Here is a 17237-nt window from a genome sequence, read left to right on the forward strand (position 1 = left end):
GCATGAATATGAATCTGTTGGCAGGAAGCAGTGTAGTAAGTTAGTTCCAACAACAACAATAATAATAATAATAATTATTATTATTATTATAATGAACTCTGTGGTGACAAATGTGCTCAGTGACCCGTGATCCTTAATATTTCATTGATGTGTCATGTGATCTTATCTGATTTAATTTCTACAACTTCAGCTAAAGCAAACACAACTTAAACTACAGAACTGAAACATTCACTGTTTTTTCAGGGTAAATGTGAAGATGAAGACGAATAGCAGATGAAAAAGTCCACTGTAAAAGTGCCATGGCTGCACAGTTACCCCCTTTATGTCAGTAGTGTGGTAGCTTTTCTGTAACCACACCACCTTCTATTATTGTGGAAATGCAAATAATCTTTGTTGGTGTTTCTGCTACAATCAGCCATGTGTCAGGCAGCATACAGCACAAAGCTGTGCTTCACCGAGGACAGGATGGCAGCCCATCAAAGGGCTGATACACAAGCATATCACACACAACAGGAAATTTATAGATGCCAGTTACTATGTTAAACTGCATGTGTTTGGACTGTGCGAGGAAACGGCATCACCTGGAAGAAGCAACACAGAGAGCTACAAACATTGAAAACTCACTAGTGTCACCCTCAGAGTTTGTAGGATAGAGAAAAAATGAACATCTATCCCGGTGATCAGACCCTGAGGTTCTACATGCTGCAAACCACCACCCATGTCGGATCCCGTTAACAAACATGTCACGTGAAAATCATGTGATTGTATAAAAGAGTCCAACATTAATATTTAATCAATAAATGGCAAGCTTCCCTGAAAACCGTGGGTGCTACGGCAGGGCATGGCAAAGGGACGGAAAGAGAGGGACAATCCATGGAGCAGCTTCGAGAGAAAGGGATGTATTAACAAACACAAGGGGGGCCACGAGGGGTCAAGGAGAATGTGTGGCGACGTAGTGTGGTTGGCTGTTTCTGTCAAAGATAAATCGCTTTAGCCATATAGTATTTAAACCGGTAATATATGGCTTGCACTTTTTATTTTGGTATCTTATTTCATTTTTTTTGTTAACCCTGCCTTGCGTATTCAAAGTACGGTCAGTACGGTTTGTTTTAGTACAATTGTTATTTATTTTTATAGCATCCTGACATCATAAATATTTCGAAAGTAATATTAATAGTTGTCGTTAAGTAACTTTTATTTTATTTTTGTATCTCAATTTATTTCAGTTTATGGAAAATGCTTTTGTTAACGAGAATAACCTTGCTTAGCGTACTGAAAGTACATAATAAACGATTAGTTTAAGTAACATTTTATGTTTAGTTTAAGCTATTTTATCTCATAATATCCATTCCACACGTGATAAATGTAACTTTAATGAGAGGCTTTGCTGTACAGCGCCACCCCTGGCCTAGCGTCGAACTGCGCGTAATAACAGGCAGCATCGCGCCTGCTATCGCGTGAAGTAAAAACCAGCCCTTATCCTGTCTTATCCTGAAAAACCTGCCGGGTCGCGACGGAGGAATTTGTAAGTATTACAATTCGGTTTATGATTGAATGTGACTATTTAGCGTACTACTACAACTGGAACATTAACTATAAATAAAGACAGATGTGTTTGGTTTTGCTTCTCAGTGTATTTCTATGATTGTAGCAGTTGATTGGAATTTAACCTGCGGAGACGCGGGGCTTTAACTTTCAAAGCTTGAGCTATGCGGGTCTTCCCATGGGCTGCAGAAGATACCGATTGCAATCATATTTAACAGCTTCAGTTACTCCAAGAATGTGATTAAATATTGAAATAGTTGTTTTTATTATAGTTGTATTCTGATTTAACTGCAGAAGAGTTGAATGATTACAGGCACATTGTTAGGGACTCCTGTTGTTGCATTGTTCAAACTTAAATAACATGTATTATAATAGCGTATTCCTCTCCACTTTACCACTTTTACGTAAATGCGGCACCGTTAGTTCCACAGGTCAATCTTTCCTTTATATGGTTTATATGCGCTGACCTATTTAAAATGTGTGTGGTTGCGCGCAGGGGGGAGCGGGGAGTTTACGGGTTTGCAGAAAGTGAGAAGCCTTTCACCGCAGACAGACTGATACGTGCATTTAGGAACGGTGTTTGATTTTCCGGCACATTCCGCCGCTCTAATCAGTGCTTGGGTGAGTGTTTGTGCGGCATAAATGACGAAGATACCTAACACGTAACACGAATACAGTAATCTACTGCCTGAACCCGGCCGGAAGTGTGCAATAATTTAAAAATATACCCGAAAAAATGCATTCTTTATGCCTTGTTGCATTTATTTAATGAATTTAATTTTGATTCCTTCCATCCTTGCATATATCTCCGAAGCCCAATGAGATTTAAAAAGCCGCGCCACGGTGACGGGCGTCCCATTGGCTGCCTGTGCATTAATATTAAACAGAGGGGCAGTCCCTAAAAGGCATGGGGAGCGCGCTGCCGCAGTTGCGCTGTGACAGACAGTCCGGCGCCGGCGAGCAGTGAGTGCTGCTGAGACGGAGGCAGAATCAGAATCGCAACAAGTCAGTTTATCTGCTGTTGTCATGCAATCATCAGTCCGTCTTTAAATGTGCTATTTTTTGCTGTTTGATGTATGAATTTTCTTATACGAAATATCAGTATTTTTATTTGTCTGGAGGACAACGTTTCAGAATCAAATGCGTATAGTTTTTAAACCATATTTGTAGTTATGTTTGTAGTTAGAATGTTTTGAGAAATTAATATGCTATTTTAAAGTGTTATATCGTAGGATTCTGTGTTTTTTCAGTGTTACTCTCTATTGCGTAAAATGCTGTCTTGTTCATTTTATCCGCGACCCTGAATAATACAAGTGGATTTGGAGGATGGATGGATGGATGGATGGATTGATTTAACCTTTTCATGTGGAGCATTGATCTGTAGCTGATCCTCTTGGGGGGGTGCTGCATATTGCCATTGAATCAAGTTCATCTCTCTGGATTTGCAAAATCCCTTAGCTGAGTCTATAAATTGATAAGGGCAGTTTTCAGTGCGAGTCTGACTCTCTTCTTGGGTGGGTTGCAGTCTGGTAAGTCTTTGCAGAATATAGAATTTTTTTTTAGAATGAGGGACTGAGCATGAATCGTATGGGTTTTCTTCTGAAGTTAAACTGGAGATATCAGCACAAAGTGAAGGAATGTAAGGTCAGAATTTCTGGGAGTTTAATTAAGAGTGTTAAACTCCCACAGACTCTTAGAATATTGCCTGAGATGTATTGTGCACCCTGAGCCAAACTCACTTATCAGTGCAACTAAACATAGAGGCATTTAACCAAGGTTGTTATTGTTAGTCTAAGGCTTGACCATCAGGTCAATGAAGAACAAGCATTGCAAAACTCCCAAAGGAAGAGACACAGCAATGCTGCAGAAAGGTCATGTCATCAGATATTTCAGTAACACTGGCTGCATATTTCATGAACTTTATCACAAAAGTAAGGAGGAGATAACAGAGACGGGCGGGAGGACATTGTCTTCTGCTCGCAGCCGCTGTCAGAGACTCCCTTTTACTGTCGGAGAGTCTATTCATGACTTATAGGACCCCTTGAGTTGCTATATGTAGCTCTGTAATTTTATTGGCAAGGGAAAGGATTACTACCCCCCCCCCCCCCCCACTGATAGTGCTGGTAAGAGTCTTCAGGCAAACCACAGAAGCAGAATGATTGCAGCGAGACCATGCTTGCGCTCATCTGCAGTACAAGAGCCTGTCAGAATGGCAGGCGTGATGAATCTCCGTCTGCCCTGCATTAATGCTGTGCCCTTGGTGTTCCTGCTGCAGTGCTCTCCTCCTTCCTGGAGGGGGAGCTCTTGGTCATGGCCATTTGGACCCTGGTTGTGGGCATGGTGGGTGCAGCCTTGGTGGCGATCTTCCTGGCCAACACGGACGTCCTGCTGCCCAAACCTGAGCAGGCCAGGCTGACCTACCTGCAGGACGCGGAGCTGAGAGAGATCGGAGGAGGTGACGGACCTGCCGCCCACCCCGGCTTTAGGAGACATGTGGTGGGATTTATGGTGGAGCTTCAGGTCCAGAATTCTGTCAAAGGTCCCGATGACGCACAGGCTAAGTGATGTGCCCCCCCCCCCTGCTGGCAGGACAGCCGGGTGATGCGGGGAGGAAGGAATGGGGTATATGGGTGTGGGAGCTGGGTTAGCAAAAACTGACATTTCTGATCCAGCATTTGGGGAGGGTTTTGGGGGGGGCTACACCGGGGTGACAGATTTGGCACCAAAGTCGCCAAACCTGTTCAGGGTCCAAGGGAGGACACAGTCTTGCACAATTTGTGGTTTTGGTGTGTTGTTGGTTGCCCAATCGTGACCTGACTGTACACCCCCCCCTCCCCCCCACAGATGAGAAGGTCCTGAAGGCCAAGTCCCTGTGGGAGGAGTCAGGGGCCGTTGTCATGGCGGTGCGCCGGCCCGGATGATCTCTGTGCAGAGAGGTATGGGAGGCTGCCCCGCACACACACACATACATACACACACATTTTTTCACTTGTCGCCTTCCTAGTAACTTTGATTTCTCCACTGACTCCTCCGTTAAACTATGTTCAATTTTTAATAACATATTGACGTGCAAATTCGTTCATCACACCCTTCTTTGCAAACCCTAGATGCTGCGCTGATTGCCGGTGCCGGGGTGGCGGCTGTTTCTAGAATGCTAGACCTTTCACCAAATCACACCACGTTCAGAAAAACACTTAGATCAGGCATCTCGGCATCTCAGCCAAACAATAACTGCCTGTGTGCTGCATGCATCCTGATGCGGCCGCATGATTTGCTGCTTCTGTCCCTTGCGTGTCGATATTGCACTTGGTAGGAATTAACGGATCTGCTGAAGCTTCTAATTGTGTTTATGGGGTTCGGTATGTGGATTCCGGGGATAGGGGGGTGATCGGCTGGCTCTGGAGTGTGATGGTGTACCGTCCCCCTACAGGAGGCCTCTGAGCTGTCCTCTCTCAAGCCCGAGCTGGAAAAGCTCAGGGTTCCTCTGTATGCCGTGGTGAAGGAGAACATTGGCAGAGAGGTCCAGGATTTTAGAAGTTTCTTTGCTGGGGAGATCTTCCTGGATGAGAAGGTGAGGAGGAGCATCGTGGGTATTGAAGTTCTTCATGAAAGCACGTTCTCTTGTTCAGTCATGATTATTTGTCACATTTTTTCATTTGTGTTTCAGAAATGTTTCTACGGTCCCCAGAATCGAAGGATGGGTGGTCTTGGCCTAGTTCGTCTGGGTGTTTGGCAGAACCTCCTCCGAGTCTGGAAGAAGGGTTACCATGGCAACATTAAGGGGGAGGGGTTTATTTTGGGAGGGGTCTTTGTGATTGGACCTGCGCAGCAGGTAAATTAACTGCCATGGAGTCAGTTTTGGTGCGAGTGGTTTGATGAGTGTCGATTCTAAACACGGACACGCCTGTCATTCCAGGGGATATTGTTGGAGCATCGGGAGAAGGAATTTGGGGACAAGGTCAACGTGTCATCGGTGTTGGAGGCAGCAAAGAAAATCCAGCTGAAGTAGAAAATTGGGGACTGCATATTGCCGTCTAATCAAGCGAAATCATCAAATCTCTTTGGATTTAGTTAGTTACATGGTGTAGTTTTTGATTAGTTTTCGTTTTACTTGGTTGTGATACTGCTGGAGATTTTATGCAGTGTGTGTCCCTGGCAGCCTCTCGCTTTTCCCTGTCTTTGTTCACTGTGTACATTTTCGCAGAAAGTTGGGTACAGCATGGGCTGGTTTCACAGCACGGTACATCTTCTGCTGACCTTCTACACAGGGAGCTCTGATCTCCTTGGCGAGTGACTCACCAGCCATGTGGGAGATGAAGGCAGCTGCAGATCAGACTCTTTGACCATCTCCGCTGCCTGCTTTGCAGTCTCATGGTTTTTCTCTCCGTCCCTTGATTACTGCCTCCCCCTCTCCACCCAGGCCAGGTCCTATCCGGTAACCATGCCGATGTGATGGCGTGTCCGTGTGTTTTATGATGGTCTGTGTCTAAACTCTGCTTTGGAGGGAAGCAGACCTGATGTGATGCATTTCCTCACGGCCTTGTCCGCCAACACTCAGCCTGGACTTGAAAGTGCCTGTTCCCTGGTCAAGAATAAAGTATTCAACCACACACACACCCGTTTTCTTGCACCATGGCCATGGTTTCCATTTCTGGTCACCAAGCACCCGCAGAAATACCCTCCAAAACCGCCTCCGAGTAAGTTACGCTCGCGTGCTATTTTCCAGGAAAGCACCCCTAAACTCAGTAGGCGTTTTTCTTCTGTGGAGGTTGTTAGTGTTCAGTTAAGCCTGTCATACTGGTCCTACATTCATCACACGGCAACCACTCGCTCCTGAACTGCAGCAGCAAAAATGTCATTGAGAGGAGGAAGGAAAGTGAGGCTTTTATTTGAATGAATCAGTGATGTGGGACATGAAGCTGATTGTCATCTCAGAGCGACATCTCCTTCCTGGTAGGATTCTCCATACTTGGGCCCTTGAGGGCTCTGGGCAAGGGGGGCTAGAACCTCTTCAGCCTGTTATCTTAGAGCCATAGGGCATGTTTAATTTGCTTTTCGGGCCAATTAAAAATAGCGAACAGGTTTTTTTTTTTAAGAAATTGTTGGTATTTCAAGTTTTTAAGATGGTAGAGGTAACATCTCAATCATTCTCCACCCCCCGGATTTTCATCTGAGAAATCAGGTGCACCAGATAAACAGGATGTGAGGACTAACCACCATCTGTTACGTTCGCATGCCGTTGTTCTTTATAACACAATAGCGGAGCTAACAGCTCGGAGCAAAGGAGAAGCATTACTCTGTAAGCCAAACATGCAAAGATGTCAAAGAAATTTCAATAGTTTCAGAAAATAAACATACATTAATCTAAATGCTTCCTTTGCTTTCAATGTGAAGAAAAGTTCTGGCTCACATGACATATTCTGGAGACAGTCTAGCTCTTTATGGTCTACCTCCACTTAATTAATATCACATTTTCAGGGTGGGAGTGTTGTTTCCATTTTACGACAGGGGCACGGGGGGCCTGTTCCAGGCAGTACAGAATAGGATGCCAGCCTGTCACATGGCCCACACACAATCATGCACTGAGCAATTAAGAGGCCTGCAGGTGTTCAGACTGAGGGGGGGAATCCTCTATGATGCGGGCAGGATGTGTGTAGCACAGCTCCCTCACACCTCTGGGGTTGGAGGTTAGAAACCCATCTCTGCTCTGTGTGTGGACAGGAGTCTACTGAAGGTACCGCGTCTGTCACTGTGCTGGTCCATCTCTGTCCCGACACTGCAGGGCCTCAGCTTTTTAATAAGCCAAATTCCGGATCTAACCAAGATCTGTGCACCTCAATATGTCCTCGACGCAAAGCGTGGTAAGCAAACCTGCGGGCTCCCAGGAAGCCTCATAACCACAATCGTGACATCATGGTGAGGAGGAGAGTAACGGCTCAGGCCGCAAGGTTTCATTTTTAGACATCTGTTCTGTTCTTGTGGGCTTAGAACCCATCCCATACTGCACAGATCATAAGGCTGGGGTACACCCTAGACAGGTGACTGGTCCATAAGAAGGAAACCCACATGACACAGAGCGGACATGCAAACTCCGCAGGCACACAGCGGAAATGGGACTGGAACCTAACCTAGGGTGAGAGACCTGGCCACGTGTGGGCAGAGAGCTGACCCATTGCCTTGGATTAGTGAGGTAACAGCACTATCCACTGAGCCACCGTACCGTCCTTAATTTATGAAGAAGGAAGAAACTGGGACAGTGGGAAGCAGGTGACAGGTGTGTGAGCTGGCAGCTCGAGGGAAGCTGCGCTTAAATGACGCTCGTCTCTCAACGCCAGTCAGCTGATCCTCCCCTCAGGTCACTGCAGCATCCGTAGTTACCACCCAAACAAACCCAACCGCAACATGCGCGGTGAACGCACACCTCATGAAGCTAATTACATAATTAAAAGGTAATGATGTGCGCTGCTGGTGAAAATGGACAGATACACGGACTGGCTGAGGTGCCCCTGAGGGCAGGTTTGGGAACCAAAGCGGTGTTCAGATACTGCTCCAAAAAGATATCAGTAACTGTCCGGAGAGTGGAAAAAATTCTTGTCATTTTTTTATTGTGTTGCTGTTCATTTACATTCTATATGTTCAATTATATATATATATTTTTTTTTTTTTTTTGGAAAAACATACACTCACTGCTTTGATACATCACTTTGTTTGGAGGGTATTGCACAGTACTGTAGAATAATTTATAGAAGGTATATGTGATAGAAAAACAAACCTGCTGTTTGGTATATTTAGATTAAACGTTGGTTTTTGTAAACAGACACAATGATATACACTAAACTGAACACATCACGGTACTAAGTGTGGCCAACAATAACCTCATCGAACTCAGTTCCACAAATACTTGATTAAATGATGGACCAGCTTATTAAGCGAGTGCTGCAGGTTTTAAGCCTGGCTTGAGTCTTTCCACCGAGTCAGAGCACCAACACCGAAAGGACTCCCGTCACAAAGCACATTTGTTCTAATTCACTTCATCTTGAAAATGACATAAAACCTTCTGAAAGGACAACCAAACAATGTTAAAACAAGTGAGCGTGTGTAACATTGTTTAAACGACCTGGCTGATCTGTTAGTACACAGAGGTGTGTGGTCTTTGTGGAGCTACGTAAATACAAACCACTCATGGCTGGTCTGTGTGTTTGACACGTTTCTTTGCCTTGAGATTGACAAGGGGGCATGAGGCCTGGAAGGGGAGTGGCGGGGTGGGACCGGGGGGGTTGTGGAGGGAATGCTAATAGCTAGTGAGTCCCAGGTGAAGGAAATGTTTATACCATAGTTCAGATTTCCTGGGGGTGCATTTACTGAAAACATCAGCAGTGTATGAGGATTGGATGGGTGCTGACTATGACTCTATGTCGCAGAAGCGTAAGGCAGAAAGCACCCAGAAAGCAAGAATTCGCATTAACAATCGTGAGAATTAGCATTAATGTCGTAATAATTAGCATTAGCATCAAAATAATTAGCATTAGCATCGAAATAATTAGCATTAGCATCGAAATAATTAGCATCAGCATCATAAGAATGAGCATTAGCATCATAAGAATTAGCATTAGCATCATAAGAATTAGCATTAACTCAAACATCCCTCATATTCTCCCTGTCTGACATGTCATACAGCATAGTCCATAAGCAGCACTGTCTCCACTGTCTCCATCGAGACACCCGATGCATAAGTGCTGGTGCAGTTAAGTGTTCAGTAAAAAGGTAAGGCAGGGAATACACCACTTTGGGATGACCTCATGCCGGTTATGGCTTTGAATTACACGCTCTGCTCCTTTTCACCCCTGGATGATATCAGTCCAAACAAAGGATGGCTTTAAGCTTCAAAGCAACACTGGACCTTACAACAAAGGGTCACAAGCGTAGGAATGCAGTTTCTCTTTCTCATCTCTCCTGCGTTTTCTTCACTGCAGCTCTGCTCCACCCAGTGGCAGGACACGTCTGGCAGTCAGTTGCCCCACATACTCTAATACAACACCACATTTCCCATACAGAACCCCTGCACCCTTCTTACTAACCCTCTCTCAGGTCCTGCCCTGTAGGAGCAGCGCCCCCTACAGGCCCTTGTTGAAATAAACCGTATGGGTGTGGGGGCTGCTGTTCCGAATGCTGTCCTGCAAGTCTGGCTCCAGGCTGCTCACTTTCATCGAGCTGTAGGTGTGGAGGACAGGTAGGACAGGCGGGTCAATGGGACGTGCACCCCCCCTCCACCCCCCCCACCCCACCCCAACTGCCTGAAGGCTGGACTTTACTTCAGTAGGAGTGCTGTGCAACACTTGAAAATATTTCGGGGCAGAGGTAAATCCTGCATCTATAAAGTATTGCGATGTAGTATTGTTGGCCGTTTCTATGGTTCAAGTGCATTGCACAAGAGGGCCAAATCGTTACTTTATCCAAATGGTATTTAAAAATGGTAACAGGAAGTATTTGATGTTTATTTTATTGAAGTTGATTTTAGGAGCTATTTCTTGTTGTCATTTAGTTGAATGTTTTATTTTTGTATCTTAATTTCAGTTTATGGAAGTGTTTCTGTTAACGAGAATAACCCTGCTCAGCGTACTGTAAGTACATTTTAGTTTTAGCTAAAAAAATTTTTCATTCTCATAAACATTCATTCTACACGTGAAAAATGTAACAATAAAGAGCAACTTTGTCCTACAGCGCCATCCCAGGCGTGACGTCAAAGTGCGCCGCTGCCTGGCACATTGGCAATGCGAGTACAAACAGGAATGAGGACGGTCCGGCACTGCGGGGCTCCCGCTTTCGCATGAAGTAATATCTGGCCCTGAGACAGGGCAGGACGTCTGTGCAATGACCTATACATACCTTCATAGTCGGCAGCAGAATATAGTGTTTACAGCCGGTGAGACTTACCTTTTCTGTGGAAACAGGGCGCAGCACAGAGGGGTGGCAAACACCAGGCTGGAGGAGAAAAACAGGGATCAGTGTACATCTAGCGAGAAAGACACAAGGGAGCAAAATGGGTTAGCAGCGACCGTGTTTAATAGCACTGAAATCACATGTTTACCAGGGGCCCGTGAGGCTTGGGGACCCCCTGCTGGCTACAATCAGTCACTACAGGAGAGTCAGAGAGAAAGTCAGAGGAGGAGAGGAAGGCTGAAGGTGATACAGGACCAGCTGAGAGACATAAAGCTCTTAGAGGAGAAGGAAGTGCCACTGTGGCGTTTGCTTACCAGAGCCCGACCAGCCCGACCTGAACGGGTGCGTTGAGCATGGGATACCGCTGCAAGCAACAAACAAGGAGAGCAGTGCTGAAGGAGCGTTACTCTCGGAACGCAGTGACACCGGCTCACTGGCAGACACTCTTTCACCAGTACACTGCTAAGGAAGGGGTCGCCAGGTTCTTGGTATGTTCCAGAACACTGGTGACGGAACCGGGCGTACCTTCATGAAGGCCTTCCTTTCCAGCACGTTCATGATGATTGGAGGGATTGCTTAAATGGGATAAAGGGACAGCGATTAGTGGGACAACTGGTGACTCTCACTGGCTGACGCTACTGTCCGTCAAACAGCCACCACTGCTAGTAGCCATAACAAGAGTACCCAAAACACATTCAAATATTAAGGTTTCTGCCTATTTATTAAATTATACAAACCAAAGAAGGTAATTCATAGCATCTTATCTGCTACAATATATACAGTGGCTTTTAGCTGCTGATCGCAAGTCATTCCTGTCCTCCCAGTGAAATTTAGACAGAGATGGGTAATTCAGATCCAGAGAATAAAAGTCCAGACCAAGTTTTTGTTTCAACCAACCAGTTGAACATAAAGAGTCACAGTGTACTTAACTGGTTGGTTTAAACAAAATCCCGGTCTGGAATTTTACTCTCCGGACCTGAATCACCTAACCTGTGTTTCTGTGGACCTAGAGGCAGTTGTGTTGCATTTCAGGTGGACAATGAAGCTAAATGTCAGCACATCATGTAGGGGCCCATGTCTCACCCATGGCTGGCATGGCCATGCCGATCCGGGACACCACAACCTGGACAATGGCCTGTCTGGCTGCCTGGGTGGACTGTCCAAGTCGGTGACCATCCTCATCCATCACAGGGATCCCATATTTTAGTTCTCTGTGAGAGTGTGGGGGGGCATACACAATTGTTGTAAAAGTCTTCTGGAAAACATCTTTAATCCAGACTGAGGTGATATATCTGTGCAATGACCTCCAGTCCAGCAGAGGGCGACCTTCTATCAACGCTTCAAATGCCCTACCCTGCCCCCCTCCCTGCCCTTCCCCTTTCAGCCAGTCCAGCAGATGGCATCCATCTGTCGAAGACTGATACGCTTAGGTGCTACATTCCAGGTCCTCACCTCTGTCTCATGAACGGGATGTTGATGCAGTTGGCGGCGGCCACCGCAGCAAAGGGAATGAAGCGAGCCATTATGGGCGGAAGGCTCTGGGAAGGACACAGAAAACACACACACACACACACAAGTCTTTCATTCATTACGGTGGGCAGACTAAGTCACAAAGGGAAAATGTTACTAAAGGAGAATCCATAGATCTCCCGCCTCGCCCGTTTCCCAGTGTTATTATCTATATGAGCACTTATTTACTCAGGGGCTGGTTTCATCTAAATGAATCGATTTGGGCTGTTCATCCAGCTGGATGTTTTATCTGAGTAATTTAAGTTAAATGTCTTGTCTGGGGAGCACAGCCCCTCCTGAGACTTTAACAGCTAACAAGGCTTGTAAGCAGGATTACTGTCCCAAGGGCTTAACCTCAGCCGCAGACCCATAATGCCGTCTGGGTCCTCTGTGATGTGGGGCTTCCGGAGAGCCGTGCCGTTACCTTGGCGAGAGACTTGAGGCTCAGAGCAGTGACCACGGCGCCAGAGGTGGCACAGACGTAGGCAACACCCAGCTGGCTGCAACGCAAACGCACAGGAACACACACAGATTAGGTAGCTATATCTTTGTGGGGACTCTCCATTCATTTCTATGGCCACTACCCTAATCCCAACAACAACCTTAACCCCCCACCCAGCCCTAACCTTAATCATAAGAAACCAATACAAGACTTTTGGCATATTTATTTTTTTCATTGCAGTCACAGATTTTCAAAACGTTTCACCTTGTGGGAAAAATGACAGGTTTTACATAAGCCACACACACACACACACACACACACACACACAATCATTTTCCGTCAGCCTCCATCACCAGCCAAGGACAGTGACTTCAAAGCAACCAGAGACGCAGGAGCTGGAGAGATGGGCGCAGCATGTATAGGCGGCATGCAGCACCAGTTTCAATGAGTTTCACGGGTATAAGGCATAAACGCACAATAACTGTCCTGGACCCGTCAGCCCAGGTAAAATACCCCAGTCCTGGTCCAGGACACATGCTGCAGTTTCCACAAGAGATTGACCACCTGAATATGCAGGAAGACCATGAAAGCTCTGCAGGGATACAGGGCTGGGTTTAGACCAGCGACACTAGAGATGTGAGACTCGAAGTTATTGAGTATTTTTGTACCACATGCATTTTAATTTACAGAAAGAGATTGGAAGCGTGTCAGTGGAGTAAATTAATGGCCACATCCTGCAAAGGAACATCCACAAGCCGACAGCACCAGCTAAGATAAGGCCAAACTGCCAGCATGCAGGGCGGCCACCTACTTCACGGTGATGGGTGCGTCCCCGCTGCGGTTGGTGTAGTTCACCACCGCATTGAAGGACTGGTTGACCCACTGCCAGAAAATCACAGCTGGGGTGGTCCTGCAGGATGGAGGGGGGAGATTTAGATGAGGAGATCTCCTCTAAGCCGCATGAGGCTCTGGTCAGTCACACGTACCTGTGACAATGCTGAGAATCTCGATCCCTTACCTGTAGAAGGTTAGCATGCAGCCGGTGATGGTCATGTTCATAGGCACCTGTGCCGACATCCGTCCGATCAGCACCATCTTCTCGCCCGTGTCCGGGTGGAAGGCGGAGTCGTAGATGTACTTGGCCCTCCAGAGCTCGTCCTCCGACAGCCCCGGCTTTACAATCCCCTTTCTGGTGCCACACAAACAGCAGAGGGCTCACTGCTTAGGGAACTGCTGCTACGTCCAAACAGACCAGCCAACAGGTCGCTCATGCACTCATGCCGCTTACAGCTGATGAAGGCGCTTGATCAGGTCTGGATACGGTGCAGCCAAATGGCTATTTTAATATTAGTTTAAATACTAGATAACCTTTAAATTGGCGGGAGAACATTTTAAAACGAACCTGAGGAAACACTTCTTTACACAGCATGTAGTTAAGTATGGAAAAAGTTTCCTGCTAGTGTAGCGCCAGCTGAACCCCTGGGTTCCTTTAAATCAGAGCTAGATAAGATTTTAGTAACTCTGAGCTATTAGATGAATTCTCCCTAAACAAGCTTGATGGGCCGAATGGCCTCCTCTCGTCTATAAATTTCTTATGTTCTTATGTTATCAGGGGTGGGCGATTTTATCCAGAAAGAGCCACTATTTATGCAGGATTTCACTGCAGCTCCCTAATTAGATTACTAATTAGAGGAATGATTGGCTGAAGGTCCTCACACCTGGGTTTGAACAACCTAAGGATCACCCCTAAAACCTGCATACACACCGGCCCTTTGTGGATAAGATTGCCCACCCCTGCACTGGATTAAAATGGCTGGAAAAAAAAACAGGAAGGTGATTCAGCTTGCAGAAATGCCCTGAAAGTCACCAAAGAAACTGTCCAAGGGGAAAGCCAGACGATGCAGAACATGCCCACTTTTCTACCCAAACATCAGCACTTCTGTATTACTGGAGGTCTGCTGTTGTCCATATGACAACTCATTGTCTGACCCTAAACTCACCTGTAGTCCTCCACGATGACACGCGCATCCTCCAGGGTCTGGTTGGACATAAGGACGTTCCTGGGGTCAGTGACCATGAAGAAGTGCTTGGCACGGCCCGCAAAGGTGCCCTGGTCCCATCGCGGCTCGGCAATATTGATGCTGGGTGATAGCCCTCCTGACATCCTTGCAGATGAGCTCCCCCTGCTGGGGACAGCAAGCATTGGTGACCCTTTGAAAAAAACCACTGAAAAATGTGACAGACATTCCTACAGTTCAGGCTATTTTTGGCAGTGGTGGCATTTATCGCCACGCAAATCACGCATTTGCACACATCGTGGGGGTTAGGGGTACAGACCCTATCGATCTGGAAAAATGTTTGCTCCCCTTGGCAAGCAAGGAAAAAAGATACAAGAAACGTGAGATAGAAAGATCACCGTGAGATATCAGACGAAAGGCTGCCGCGCGTATGTTTGACATGCTCCAAACCAGCATTGTACGTATATTTTCTGCATTTATATGTTACTTTCTGTTTCTCGTCTGTTAACTTTCACGTGTGGTCTCCGGCTTTCGCATAACTCCCAAAATCTTTTGGCCAAACCGCGATGGGGAAGCGAAATGGTGATCTGTGTTTCTTTATTTAATTGAGAGGGCACTTGCGGTCCCTGATTATACCCTGAGTGACCTGCTTAGCCAGAGCCATGTAGCATTAGTGAGTGTAACATTAAACCGGCATCTCTCGGTGCCTGCCTGGCTCCAGTCACATGCTTCACCCCCCGGCGAGAGCCGTGTCACGGGAAGGCGACCCTAGGCACCTGAGCGCTGTGGCGATGATGCAAGTCATTTGTCTTCATGGCACGAAACGATCGGTCAGCCAGTACAAAACGAGATAAAATGCATTCATTAAACACTCAGCAAAGTATCGGCGGCTCTGTCGGTATTTTATGTTCTCTTCCACTATTGCAATAAATCGCAGCGATTCAGGTTTGGCAGGATGTCAAAGCGTACAATAGCTGTTCACCCTCTGCATACCCACGACTGGGTGTTTCACTGAGGAAGCTTTACGCAGGAGCCCACAGAATTACCCAGGGAGCGCCGGCCAGAATTGGGCAGAAAGGGAAGGCTTTCGGGGACCCTGACTTCATGGGGCCCTATATCTACCACCTCGGAATAACAGCTTTTTTGTTATTTAAGTATACTTGCTGAGTGTGAATCAGTGTGCGCTGTGGGATCAATTTTGTGTTTATAAGCTGAAATGCAGGATGCTTGGAGGATCAGAGAAATTAAAATGGAGGAAAAAGATAAAGCTCTTAGTGAGGACCGTTTGATATCCTGGATTTAAAAACCATTTCATAACTGCCCTACACGATTTGTGCCATATGCAAACCATTTTCACAAAAGGAAGGGGCGGACGTACAGAACCAGTCAGATCACCCGGAAACTGGATCAAAATACCCAGCACTGGCTCGAGACGTCACGGGCACTGACCGTAAAAATGCAACTGCAGAATCACCCAGGAATGCGGTGCGCGCGGTGTGTGTGCGCGCTCACGCGCGCGAACAAAATAGTTTAACGTCCTTTTTAGAGCGATAGTCAGTGAGTGTTAATAAGAATAATAATAATTATTATTATTATTATAAACGACGAATTACCTTGAACGCCATGCAGAACCAGCGCAATTTGGCATTCGGCAGGAATAAAACCTGATCTGAAAGCTACTATAACGTTCCCTAGTTTAAGCATTATCATTATTTTAGTCGATATGTAAAACAAGCTACTTAGTCTGCAAGGTGAACTCTATCTATAAAAAAGTACAGGCCTAGTTCAGCGGCTACTAAAGCGGACCAAGCAAGTTACAAGGTTTCCCATGTTTTCACCATAATGACAATTATCTAGATTTTTTATTAAAATATTTGCGCAGCCGTCATTAAACATTTTTCCCACAGTTGGTTTCTGTTTGCCAGACGGTGGTTTTTTCTGAAGTAACAGAAAGTGAAACTTCTCGTTATCTGCTGCCTGCACGTGTAAAAACATTGAATTGGCTAGTAATAAATTAACTAGCGTAGTGACATGATTAATATACCACAGTAAAGTCGGACTGGACGCTACTTATAGGAAGCTAATGTTATAAAAATGAGTAGTTAAATGTAGGGGATGTTCGGAACCCAGTCGATCGACCAGGTTTTATCACATAAAAGGCTACAGTGCCCAGAATAGTGGAATTTTGACGTGTAGTAGGCAACTTTTCCGGTGAAAATGGGGAAGAAAATATTTTTAGCTTTTACACAGATAAGTTAAGATGGCTAACAACAGTAAGAATAATACATACAGAAAGGTCGCTTTCAAAGAGCTCTTTTGGACAGAACAAACTGCTGTCTCGTCGTTTTGGAAAGAAGTACTTAAGTTAAGAAACTGTGTATTAGCAGAAGAAAAGGGCGGTGTTGTCGCCCGAGCCGTTCTGTCTGACCCGTGGGGTTAGTTAGGCTGGGTTAGACTAACATAAATGGCTAAGCAGAGGACCTACCTTTGTTTATGAGGGTGTACGGTGTCAGAGGCTGCGAATCCCTAAGCAGGTCCCTGTGCCTCCACGGTGCTCGAAAGCCGCCAAATGCCCAGCAAAGACAACGACGGATGACGACCGAAGCAGGCGAGCTGTCGTCTGACAGGCGGTAATGAAGCGCCCGGGGGGAAGGCGGTGCCGCCCGGCGACGACACCCCGACGGCAGGCACGGCATTCGCCACCGCCCTCGGCTGCCCGGTATTTAGCTAATTGCTTAAGTTAAGTGCGATAGAATATGCCAGTACAAAGTTCTTAAATAAAT

The 17237-nt window shown here is 46.2% G+C and overlaps 1 protein-coding gene and 1 pseudogene across 2 annotated transcripts; one reads left to right on the top strand and one right to left on the bottom strand.

The window, feature by feature from the left end:
* The first annotated feature begins 1382 nt into the window (after window positions 1–1382).
* LOC125715331 (peroxiredoxin-like 2A) lies at window positions 1383–6155 on the top strand (annotated as a pseudogene).
* A 262-nt stretch (window positions 6156–6417) lies between these two features.
* LOC125715330 (sideroflexin-1-like) lies at window positions 6418–17201 on the bottom strand. 2 transcript variants are annotated; one of them, XM_048986670.1, is made up of 11 exons: window positions 16940–17201; window positions 14437–14619; window positions 13455–13625; window positions 13248–13346; window positions 12419–12494; window positions 11938–12023; window positions 11569–11696; window positions 11011–11060; window positions 10800–10849; window positions 10480–10527; window positions 6418–9756 (listed from the first exon to the last, which is right to left on the bottom strand). In XM_048986670.1, exons 2-11 carry the CDS (start codon window positions 14598–14600, stop codon window positions 9660–9662), a joined length of 969 nt encoding a protein of 322 aa, XP_048842627.1. In that variant the 5' UTR covers window positions 14601–14619; window positions 16940–17201; the 3' UTR covers window positions 6418–9659. The 2 variants fall into 2 exon arrangements, with proteins under 2 accessions (XP_048842627.1, XP_048842626.1); XM_048986669.1 differs by having other exon boundaries at window positions 14437–14622; window positions 16940–17198.
* Between the last annotated feature and the right edge of the window lie 36 nt (window positions 17202–17237).

This window comes from Brienomyrus brachyistius, chromosome 20 (assembly GCF_023856365.1).
Source record: "Brienomyrus brachyistius isolate T26 chromosome 20, BBRACH_0.4, whole genome shotgun sequence".
NCBI classification, from domain to species: Eukaryota; Metazoa; Chordata; class Actinopteri; order Osteoglossiformes; family Mormyridae; genus Brienomyrus; species Brienomyrus brachyistius.